The sequence below is a fragment of the Oryza brachyantha genome, chromosome 7 (genome assembly GCF_000231095.2).
Source record: "Oryza brachyantha chromosome 7, ObraRS2, whole genome shotgun sequence".
NCBI classification, from domain to species: Eukaryota; Viridiplantae; Streptophyta; class Magnoliopsida; order Poales; family Poaceae; genus Oryza; species Oryza brachyantha.
In genome coordinates this window covers 16,980,421-16,993,130 of record NC_023169.2, presented here as the reverse complement: position 1 = coordinate 16,993,130, position 12,710 = coordinate 16,980,421, and the positions used below count along the sequence as shown (strand labels likewise).

General features: G+C 38.4%; 1 protein-coding gene across 1 annotated transcript; it reads right to left on the bottom strand.

The window, feature by feature from the left end:
* Positions 1-4,730: 4,730 nt before the first annotated feature.
* LOC102702579 (transcription factor MYB61-like) lies at positions 4,731-6,899 on the bottom strand. The gene is made up of 3 exons (XM_040525704.1): positions 6,550-6,899; positions 6,143-6,272; positions 4,731-5,985 (listed from the first exon to the last, which is right to left on the bottom strand). The coding sequence occupies exons 1-3, from the start codon at positions 6,680-6,682 to the stop codon at positions 5,151-5,153; spliced, it is 1,098 nt and encodes a 365-aa protein (XP_040381638.1). The 5' UTR covers positions 6,683-6,899; the 3' UTR covers positions 4,731-5,150.
* Positions 6,900-12,710: the final 5,811 nt, after the last annotated feature.

The window sequence follows — 12,710 nt, the reverse complement described above, 5'->3', positions numbered from 1 at the left end:
TGTCGCTGGGCAAAGAGTTGATTTTTCTTTAGAGAAAATGGCAAAGAAAGTTGAAAAGTTTTCACCATAAGAGAGTAGCTATCCGTGTTATTTTCAACGATGAAAACGACTGCTTTCTTTTTCTTTATATAGCGATCTATATACTCAACCAATATTCTCTTTATATTTTATCGTGCTTCTGCCGTTTAAAGAAATATAAGTACTTTTAGGATTTAAATTTTGTATTATAATATAAGTATTATTATACTGATTATTATTATTCCAGTTATTCAAACGACTACATAGCCAATTAGTCATTCAGGGGTGTTTAGTTGGGGAAATTTTTTTTGGGTGTCAGACGTTTAACTGGACCGCGAAACGAATCTTTTAGCCTAATTAATCTATCGTTAGCAAATACAGGTTGTTGTAGCACTTATGACTAATTATGGATTAATTAGACTCAATATTCGTCTCACGATTTCCTCACTAATTATACAATTAATATTTTTTATTTATATTTAATGCTCTATTTAGATGTCCAAAGATTCGATGTGATGTTTTTAGAAAAAAAAATTTTAGAAACTAGACGGGCCCTCAAATAGTATGGACAAGCAATAAACGGAGAAAACAGCGGTAGGTAGGACTTGTACGACTGGGAACTGAATTATTTGCTGCAGCATTAACAGCATTATATTTGAAATAAGTTAGTTATGACGTCTGTTGTGATGCAATCAGAGGCATTAATAGTGAACACGACTCGATCAGAAATCAGGCAACGAGAGCAGACGCTAGTTCAACTGTGATTGAGATTCGAGGCAATTGGATTGTTGGAGTGTTAATTGGGCCGTGATCTTTGACTCTTGCTTCCGCATCGGTTTGATCCATTTCTTTTAATTTGCAGATGTTTCAGAGCTAGAGCGACTAAAACGATGTTAAGTGAAGACGAACGAGAACGATTTGGTAACCCTGGATGGATGAACATATTTTTGTTTAAAATCGAAAGCGTAAGCTTTATGAGGATGAACAACGGGGATGCTGTAGTAATGGTTTTGTAAATTTGCTTGAAATACACGCAATACAGCACTCGACAAGAACGGAGAAAAGCAAGACCTATCCAAGATTTTCAGTTTATTGATCTAAATGGGCCCTCAAAGCTAGACCTAACCAAGAATTTCACAGCAAAATAATCGTCCACGCATTTCGACCTAATTAGGCCCATGCCTACGTTCTCCACCCCATCTCGCACTCACAATACGCCATATGGCTGCCGGTTGACCTGCGCCACGCCAGGACCAGAATCAGAGGCCCGTGACCGAAATATAAATAGAGACTCTAAAATAGAAATAGATGTGAGATACGTAGCGGTGCAGCAATATAGACGAACGATAGAGTATCTTCACGTCAGAGTACTCACTGAGGGTGTGGCGTTTTTATGAAGAAGATCGCTTCGGAGGAGGACATAATTCACCGTATGATGGAAGAAATCACCCTTTGGCAAGTGTGTGGAGCACTCGGGCTGGCCTCCCTCACGCCACCACAATAGACCCTGTAACCTGACCTATTGTCCGCTTAGACGCAGCAGTTCCACCTTTTTTTTTTCCGCTCTGTTTCTTCTTTTCTCCTTAATTATAACTTCTTCTAATTAATATACGCCCCTTCGGGGGCTTAAAAAAATAAATTGAGTTCATTTTCCACGCAGGGAGGAGTGGGCCTGGTAGTTGGTTTAAGATTATTTGACAGCGTTTAGACGGAGACGGTGACGATGCCTTCGGTGTATGGGCAGAGGCAGCTGAAGTATGTTAAAGGCAGGCGATTGATGGATGGGAAGAAGGCTGGGTGAGGGCGGTGGTAGCCAAACGACAAAGGGAAAGAATGTTGTGCATGGACGTACGTGATCGAAGATGCACACGAAGAAGTAACTTGATGTAACAAAAATTTTAATGTAAAATTTTGCAATTTTAAGATATTTGTATTTCAAAGTACTAAATTTTTACACCAAAAAAATATTGCCTCAAGATATAGCTTTTCAAGAATGGTAAAAAAAACTCTCAATAATAAGTTTTTTTTAAGAATAGTAGAGGTTTTCTTAATTGCTCTCAATTTTTTCTAAAACTTAATCATTCCCATACTAAAAAAATTCAAAATAAGATGACAGACACGGTGTACGATCGAGGTCTTAATTAGCCTCTTCTTTTTGTCGGTTACAGAAGTTGCATGCCACATGCTCATGATCAGTGTATCTAAGCAGGGCGTCAGCAATCGAAGTACACGTATTTTTTGTCATTAGCTTGTACATGATAAATTTTTATATATAATGATCTGAGAGGTAGATGGGACGACAGGTTTAACATGTAGGGTTAATTAGATCCATATGGAGTACGTACGTGTACGCGTATGTACGTATTTTCTTTCAGTTTCTTAAAAGAAAAAATAAATTGTTATTAATCGTGCCATCTTTTTACACTGACTTGCTACTGGTGTTTGATTAATTAGCAGTACTCCTATTTGGGCGACAGCTATGTGTCAGCAAGCAATCTCCATCTATGGCGACGCAAAGATCGAGATAGTGATTAGTGAAAATTTAAGTGTGCCCATTAAGCATCATGTGTTGAAAATACCCTTCTATATTCTTCTACACAAATCACTAGCTTGCTTGTCTGCATGTTGTACTGTCTGCCTTCACCTCTGCAGACTATGGCATTCCTAACCCATAACATTATATATGGTTTCTATAAATTTTTCATCATCAAGAAACTAATACTAGACACTACTCATTCAATGCAAACACCACTATTCCATACTTAAATTTAATGCTACTTATCTCACATGATATCTTGGATACTGTGTAGAAACCATGCCTCATGCAAGACATGGTTTTATTCTTTTTTCTCATTTATTCACTTGTCATATTATTTTTCATCCTATGTGGCAACTTATTTAATGTTATAGACATCATCCTAGTCATTGGGTTAGGAAGTGTATTTAGCTCTTGCATGCATTGCAAATGCTAGCGTTGATCACGAGCAAATTTATTAAACAAACTTGCACTAATTGTGAACACAGCCCAGTTGTGATTTTTCAGTCTGCACAAGGTTTACTATATAAACTGGCTACTTACTTTGAAGACGCACATGTTTTACACTTTGACTAATTGGTCCTCGATCCATGCATTTTCGTTATTGCTAGTTTGTCATGGTTGTACATATATAGACCGAGTTTTATGAATTTGAAGGTGTTTTGTATTATAAAAGATTTGGTATGTCTGATTTCCTATGGACAGTAAAATATCATTGCTCCCTCCTTTAGCACATATATGTCGTTTACGGATGTGCACACTCCAATCTCACAATATTGATTAAATAATATATTAAAAATTGGCTAAAGTAGTACGACTTATTTTGAGACAGGGTAAATATGATAAACGACGGCAATCCCTGTTCTTACAACAAACCATAAAATGTACCGAACACGATACAAAGTTACTCGTGGAACACCGGATTTACATTAATTAATTAACTGGATCGAATTAAACAGACTACCTTTTCCATTTCAAAAGGAAGCCATTACTAACTACAAATCTAGACATAGTTTTACCGATCGACACGAATCGGTTTTCTTACGGTCGATGTTATATCAAGGTAAAGTAACGAGATTTGCTTCGGTCCAACAAAAAATATATTGAGATATCGGTATCTCGAGGTACCAAATTGTTTTTCACCGTTGGATCTAGCCGAGCAGGATGTGCACTGTTAGATCCAACGATAATAAATGATTTGGTACCTCAAGGTACTTTTTGTTGAACCGAAGCAAATCTCTAAAGTACTTTTTGACCATTTATCTTATTCAAAAATTTAGTATAAATATGAAAATTTTATAAATAATACTTAAACTACTTTTAATAATAAAGAAAATAATAAACAAAGCAAATAATACTTTTAAATTTTTTTAAGACGAGTAGTCAAACGTTGTAAACAGAAAATCAAAATCCCTTATAAACTGAGACGGAGGGAGTACTAAATTGGCTATTCCACAAACTTATGATTGAAGCACGGAGATGTTAGTGTTAGCCAGCCAGCTACCGGACAAAGAGTGTACAGTAAAAGTACATCTTGGGGCTTGGATGTAAGCTCAATCATTGGCAAATTGAAGCACGAGCCTCCCCCCACGTAATTACACACACGGGACCCCAACACCAACATATATTGAAAGGAAACAGACACGAATATATGGCCGGACGGCCCCATTATTAAAGCTATCTCTGCACTGACACACACTGATTAATCACCACCATTACTTAATTAAGAGCAAGTTAAATGGTATAGCCAACTACTAGTTTCAATTTATCGATAGTCAATCTAATAGCTAATTCATACAATAGTTACCTACGAAACATATACTACCATGTCCTACATGTCAGTGCTTTAAAGCCCGTGTTGCAGCTAGCTACAAATTAGTAGTACAACTCTCTTCTCCTTTCTTATCTCTTTAAAATATGAGTTTTTTTTACCAAGTATCTCAAGGTACCAAAAATTTTAGTACAAATTTTTGATACCTCAAGGTACCATGCTTTTTATACTAAAAAGTGTGATAGCTTGATGTACTTTTTTAAATATGATACAAAAGCTCTTAAAATATACTTATAGCTGACTTATAGTCTTTTATTGTACATGCTCTAATTAATCCATGAAACTCAGCCATGCATAGCTTGAAGTACCACAGTAATATATATATTTACGTACTGCAGATTCCGGCATCAATGTCTATATATTTATATATAATTATATATATAATCGTGGATGTGAAAACTTTACATGTGCTGTACCCGAGATCGATTAAAGAGTTTGATTATCACAATCATGTCACGCAAAAGCAGCAAAAGCCCGACGGATCAATCGTTATCATCGATCGTCAAAGGAGAAAAGAAGCAAATTAAAGCGTGAAAAAAAAGGAGGAAATTACAACCCAAAACCTTGATCTCTCACCAAACATTAGCTGTCTTAATTACGTACGCTGGTACGCGTATATGTACGTATATATACTTGAAAACCCATGAAGCGTATGCGTACGTACGTAGCAGTGTATACGTACGTGATACGACGTAGCATGCGGCATGCAATTATGGCGCCTAATTGATTGGGTGATGATTGCTAGCTCGCTCGCCGCCGTTCTAGCTAGCACCAGTTGCCGAGGCCATGGGCGTCGAAGTGCACCGCCGCCGTGTCCTTGCTGTCGCCATAGATGCACTGTCCTTGGATGGCGTGGTGGAACGGGGGGAGCTGGCCGTAGGCGCCGTCGAAGACGTAGTCGGACCACTTGAGCTCGTCCAGAGCGGCGCCGTAGTGGTCGACGTCGGCGGCGGCGGCGGTGCTCGGGCCCAGCTCCAGCCATGGGAGGTCGGGGTTGGTGGGGCTGCCTCGGCCTCGGCTGTTGTTGCACTGCTCGTCGGTGGTGGTGGTGGTGGTGGTGGCCGCGGGGCTTAGGCCAGCCATCGAGTTCAGCGTGCTGGAGCTCGACACCGACGGGATAACCGCCGCGGCCGGGGCGCCACCACCGGCGGAGGGGCCGCAGTGCAGCGTGTTCGCCGCGTCAGCGTAGCCCGTGAACTCCGCTGTCGTTTGGCTGTATCCGGACAGCGACGACAGGGACCCGTCGCTGCACCCGCCTGCGCCGCCGCCTCCGACACTCGCGCCGCACTCCGTGCTGCACCGGCTGTCGTAGTACATGTAGCTCTCCGCGGCCGCCGCCGCCGCCACCAGCGCCGGCGGCGGCATGTGCGGCGGCTGGTGGGTGCCCCCGCCGATGGACGACAGGATGAGCTCGGCCTCGCTGAACACCGCCGGCGTGCGGGCGCCGGCGGCGGCGGCGGCGGCGGCCACCTCGGCGAGCGGCTTGTGGGTGGCCGGGTCGATGCCGCGCTGCCGGAGCTTCTTCTTGATGTACGAGTTCCAGAAGTTCTTCACCTCGTTGTCCGTCCTCCCCGGCAGCTGCGCCGCAATCTGAGACCACCTGCATCATGAACAACCAATCCAAGCAATATTAATTAATTAATTTCCTGTTCGATTGATTAATTAGATCAAATTCTTCGAGCTAAGCACAGTAATTAGTATATACAAATCGTACTTTATTTCCAGTAATAAATGCTTATGGATATTTGGTTAATTACTTGTTTCCTAGCATGGAATGGAGATGGATGATGAGGTCTTCTTCTTCCTGTGAGAATGCTCCCCTCTTGAGGTCTGGCCTGAGGTAGTTTATCCACCTCAGCCTGCAGCTCTTCCCACATCTCTCAAGGCCTAATGCAACCACAGATTAAGTAGTACACTACTAAATTACTAACAATTGTAGCACCAAATTACTCTAGCAACCTGAAAAGATTGTATGATTTCAGCTCAAATTTAGTTAGTTAATATGTGACATGTGTAAATTAGTTCCTAATTAATTAAGCACAAATTCTGCACAGAGAGTATTAACTTCTCAACGGATTAGTATTATATCACTAAGCTGAATTGCAGTTGCACTACCAGAGCTAAGAGCTGCATCTAGTGAGATGTAGCTGTGTGGAGTGAGTACCTGCGAGCTTGGGGACAGAGCTCCAGCATCCATGGCCGTACTTGGCAATGTGGTTCATCAGCTTCTCGTCCTCCTCCGGCGACCACAGCCCTCTCCTCAGCTTCTTCTTTGCGCCGCCGCCCCGCTTCGCCATGGATCGATATATAGAGATCACCCACCACCACCACTATTTCCCAATGGCGCACGTCGTCGTCGTACGTGGTGGTGCAACCGCCGCCACGGCCGAGAATTGAAAGAGGATGAACAGAGAAGACCGAACCGACGACCGGCCGGTGCGCTGACGACGGCGAGGACGAGGACGAAAGAGCTGGCCGGAGATGGGACAGAGGAGAGGGTGGGAGAGGGAAGGAGACGAGGTATAAATGGCGGGAGGGCGGAGAGGAGATCGAGGTCGGGTGGTGATTGCGCGGGAGGGGATGGGAGGGCGGGAGGTCGCTCTCAGGTAGGTGCCAATGTGGTGTGCATCGCCAGTGCAGAGTGTACACTCTGACTCCATCGATCTCTGATGAACCATCTCATCATCTTCTTCCAGAAGACTTTCTCTGAGAGTCTCCCTGCACAGCAGCTTTTCACGTTTATCTTTTTTGTTTCTGCTTATGCTTATAAACTAAAATTTGAATTTTTAGAAGTTATAGCTGATTTTGATTTTTTTTATCAAAATTTATTTTTCGAGCATTTTTTCCATCCTTAAGAAGATACCACTCTTTTCTATGTAAAATTTGGTACCTTCTAATATCTAAGATATTAAGAGATACCAAATTTTACATAGAAAACAATAGTATATCCTGGTACCTCCTCAAGGATGGTAAAATTGCTCTTATTTTTTAGTCTTGATTATTTTTAGATTGCGAACAACACATATATAGAATATTATTCACCAATTATATTTTGTTTCCCACGATCACCGCCTTCGCCCTTCCTCTCGCTTCATAATATTTTCCACCTTTGCTCCAACTAATGATAACTAGCGGATTTAATTTCCCGTGCAATTTTTTACATAGTAATTTGACAAGTAGAATTGTATTTTGAAGGTAATGTTGTTTCTTAATGCATCAGCGACCATTAATTGATGATCAACATATTTTCTTTGTCTCTGCCATGTTGCGCGTTCTGCTTGGTGATGTGTTTTTTCCCCCTCAGTATCCTCCTTCCTTGTAATGCAAAGATATCTTGTAGTTGGCTAAGTGGACTTTTTGTGTATGATGCTATCACATCAACAACGAAATTATATACACAGTGGTGCTACACTCTTGTACTTGGTAGCTAAGGATCTTAATTTTATTTCACTTCGGATAACATGGTGCCTACAAAATTGCTATGTGATGTTAGAAGCATTGGTTGCGTTCTTTTCAGCTATTAGATTAGCTTATTATCCTCACGCAAAAAGAAAAATATAATTAGCATATGATTAATTGAGAATTAAGTATCAAACGGTTGGAAAATAGATTTATTTGATTTTTCGAAGAAACTTCTATAGAACATTTCACACATAATGCATGCAGTTTAGAACAGGGGCTAGCTATATCTTCTATCCTTGGAGGGAGCTAGGGCTATATCGTCTTATTTATTTTTCTAGTTGGAAAACCGAAGATGTAAATCGGTTTCATTATCTAAAAAATACAACTATGGCTTTCTTTCCATTTTCATAAAGACAATTTGTTTTTTATATATCTATATCAATCGATATTTTCCAGTATAATTAATTTCGTTGTCATCAAACCGTGTATATATATATATATATATCTTTTGTTTTGATAATACAGTTCTATTTTTTTAGGCTTATGCAGTAAACACGGTGTCTTCTTTTCGGTCCCAAAATAATATATATGATAGATAGACAATAATATGGTTTTGAATGAATTAATTATAGCAGTACAAAAGGCAGAATTTGTTGCTGCTAATGTTAGCTTCACAAGCTCGTCAACCCATCTTTTTTTTTTTGCTTATAATTAAATTTTGAACTTTTAACCTTAAAATTGAAGCTATTTTTTGATTTTTTTCACTGAAGTTAATTTATTTTTCAACATTGGTTTTTATATCACTAAGATACATATATAAAAACTTTATTCACAAATTATTTTTTGTTAGTAAATATGTCGTTTGATTTTTTAATTAAAAAAATCAAACAATCACCTGGTATGTCAGTGTGTGGTGATCAGGTGTAGTAACTATCCACCCAGCTCATCATCACTTCATCAGCTGTGTTGGTAGGGCTAAGCTAGCAGCTGCAAGCATGATGGACTCCTTTTTTCTTGCCCTAAGCTTTTTGCCTCCCTCTCTTTCTCCTTCTAACATTATGTTCACCTTGACACTTTTGCATCCATAGATCTGTCACTAACTGCAGAGATGCTAGCTAATAAGCTATAGCTGCAGTGTGTGCATTGCACTGCATGCCCCTGTGTTGGACTTTGCACACACAACATTCGCTTTGCTTTAGCATCACTTCACTCTCGACACACACCAGTTACTTATTTGGGACGCAAGCAACCTCTCTATCGACTTGGTACGTTCTCCATCTCATCATCCTCACGATCAATTAAATTAATGAGCAATTACCCTGCAATTAATTGCTGGCCAGATATGCCACAGCACACACAGAATCTTATCATGCATGCATGGCCATGGGGGGCTAGCTAGCAAGCCTAATTAATTGTAGCTAATATGGTTATCTATCCAGCAATAGTTTGGTTAGGGACAGAGAAACAGTAGTGCTAGCTAGATAGAGCAAGTACTGCATGGTGTGTGTGGAAGAGAGGGCAATGAGATGGTAACCACATGTTAATTAACTAATACTATTCCCTTCTTGCCTTTCCTCTGGCATGCACAGTGATACTATTGATCATATTGCTCTAATCAGTGATTTAATTATTAATTAATAGCTGATGTGAACAGGTTTGTGTGATTCCCCATTTGCCACACCAATTAAGTTAATTTTCATGACAGGATAGAGAGAGAGAGAGACCTTAGCTAGTTGCATCCTGCATCTTGCATGATTTTTTCTCTCTGTAGGAGAAAGCTGCTCACCATGTACATATACACAGAGATATGCAGTGCCTATAGCTACCAAATGCAATTACCATCCTCATCATGACAGTGATATATCAAAGCATATATTTTAACACACGTGCATTTTATCCCCTCTTCACCGACAGAACATCGATCTCTCTTCCGTGTCTGTGTTGATGACTATCGCCAATAATTAATTAATTATGTCACACGCTATATACATGCAAGATTTGGGGCAACTAGCTAGCTTTCTTATTCGAGCTTTTGATCGAAACCAAATTGGGTTTAGGGTAAAATCTCTTGTTGTGACAGTTAAGCCGTGGGTGCACACCACTTGCTAAATTAAAGGTTCAAATCTTAGTGTCAAAATTATGCAAGTTCTCTTGCAGATAGAATTTTATGGGAACTTAGTTTTATGTACAGTGGAATTCATTTCGGGCTCTGCTTAAAGAATACAGTTTACATAGGTTGTTAGATGAATGGCTGAAACTTACAAAGTACATCTAGATTTAAAAAAACAATAAACTACTTAGAATACCATATTAAAGACAGAGATTCATTTCCATCTATGGTTTCAGTATGTATAACCTTTTGTTTTTTTTTCCACCGACTTATAACTCTTGCATGTAGTTCTTATCTTTCCCATAATGGTGATAAGTAGGAATGGAGGTTGAAAATGGACAATGGCTAGGCAGCACATGCAGACGTGTGTGCTCCTTCGGTTTTTATTTGACTATGTTAACTTTTAGGTCTATATTTGATTGTTTTTTTTATTCAATTTTTTTATAAATGCGTAAAATTATAGGTCAAGTTTAAATTATTTTAGTAATAAATTAAATTATAAGAAAATAGTGAGTAATTATATAATTTTTTAAATAAAACAAATAATCAAATGTAGATCTAAAAATCAGCAGCGTCAAATGTAAAATGTGGAGGAGTATGGTGGTATATGTGGTGTGTGCATCTTCTAAGGAAAGAAACTAAAAACAGGAATTGGATCATCAGCCGGTCTCAATATATACGTACGTGTCTGCTTATCATTCATATTTTAGTTTCAGAGGTAGCTAATAATAATAAGGTCAATTGTATGCGTACGTGTGTATATATATGCGTGTGGTACATGTGCCGCAAATCACGTACGGGGACCAAGATAATATAAAAATCTACATCGTCGACGTACGCGTACGTGCATGCATTAAACCGTGTCACCGTATGCTTGTCAAGCTCAACTATTAAAGCCGCGGCTTGCTCAATTAATTAAGCATGACTAGCTAGTTAATTTACAATAATGTGTGATACAAAGAGAGTTAACTGATTAGTTTGCAGTTATATACTCCCTCTGATTTTTTTTTAAATTGACACAATTAACTTTTAGATTTATGTTTGACATTTCATCTCATTCAAAAAAAATTAAATATTAAAAATATAAATCATACTTAAAGTTACTTTAGTACTAAATCATAACAAAATAATTAATAATTATATTTTTTTTGAATAAAATGGAAGGTCAAACGTAGAACCAAAAGTCAACTGCGTCGATTAAAAAAAATTGAAGTGAGTACGTGCATGGTGGGCATGGTGTGTGTATATATGGATAAATTGAAGGAATAGGTGTGTTTTTAAGTATTTATATTATATTATATATACCGACCCTGCTGTTTTTTTGCAAATTATATAAATTCAGGATAATTGTTATAATCCCAGAAATATTGATTAAACGATTGTAAACTTTTATATTTGCGGCACATATGTACAAAATAATTAATTAGCTTAATTTGCAGCGCACATGTATAACTGGTTGTCTTTGTCTACATATAAATATGTATATATCACCAAAAAAAACTAGTGAACAGTTTGTTTGTTTGTAGTGCCAATCAGCTTAAATTATAAAAAGATCACTCATTTGACAAAATATACGGTCAGTCTGATCTTCTTTTTGATTGGGGCTGGAACTTCCGGATACTTGTCATACTCAGATTTATTAAAGCATTAAATTCAGTGTGTTACACACACTTAAATTAGTCAGAGAATTAACCAGTAGAGACTACTGTGAAATTAGTTAATTATTCCGAAAATTATACACTCATTATGGAATATGGGAGATTCGTCCGATCAAATGGAGCTGGAGGCATGCAGACATATATAATGCATAAGCATGCATGCATGTTAGGTACAACAATTATGTACGTGTACATTATTGGGGTTTGCAAAATAGCAGCTTAATTGTGACGCGTACACTGATAATGATGAGGACAAAACATAACCATTTTGATATGGCACTTAATTAACCCTTAAGGGCCGGCATATATATATGACCCCATATACTCTTCAATATTGTACTACTCAAATATAATACAAATTATTATATATATAGAGAGAGAGAGTAACTGAAAATTTTGGTAATATGATTATATATGCAACATACATTAATTACCATGACTATTGTACAATCATGTAGAATTCATCAGTAGCAAGATAAATCTAATTAATTACCTCAGCACGCACCGTACCAACTCCAATATTAATTGTTGGAAAGCAGCATAGCTTTTGCATTATTGCTTAATTAGGACTTCAGTAAAAAAGCCTGAAGATGCCAAACTCCTGTATCTATATATATTAGTATTATATCTAATAGAGTCATTAGAGAAAGGAACATGGCACCAACTCTGGTGGGGCACTTAACTAATCAGCAGGTTCAATATAAACACAGCAGTGTGTTGATAAGCTTGCAGTGACAAGTGAGGAGAAAGCAGCCACAAATTAAATAGTTCATGTTACACCTAGCGTAAGTTACAAATTAACATATGATCTAGGGAAATCTATACACCACAAGTAATGAACATGCAGTCAAATGGAGTAAATTTCACTTTAATTTGCATTAGGTAAAACACAATGCAAATTAAGCCACTTGTTGCACTGGGCTATCCGAAAATAGCTTGGTTTGCACCAGTTTTGTGAAAAGACATGTTTCCTATTGATTGAAATGACCAAAGTAGCATCCTAAAGATCCTAGCTATTATATGCTAGGCGCTTGTTTAGTTCTGTAAAAGTTTTTAAAAAACATCAAATCAAGTTTTTGACATTTATTTAAAGTATTAAACGTACTCTAATTATAAAACAAATTTCAGATTCCACCCTGAAAACCGTGAGACGAA

Excerpts from the sequence above, each read along its gene's own strand:
- LOC102702579 (XM_040525704.1), bottom strand. The coding sequence starts at position 6,682 with ATGGCGAAGCGGGGCGGCGGCGCAAAGAAGAAGCTGAGGAGAGGGCTG. Across the intron at positions 6,273-6,549 it reads CTCTGTCCCCAAGCTCGCAG|GCCTTGAGAGATGTGGGAAG; the intron begins GTACTCACTCCA and ends TGGTTGCATTAG. Across the intron at positions 5,986-6,142 it reads CATTCCATGCTAGGAAACAA|GTGGTCTCAGATTGCGGCGC; the intron begins GTAATTAACCAA and ends TTCATGATGCAG.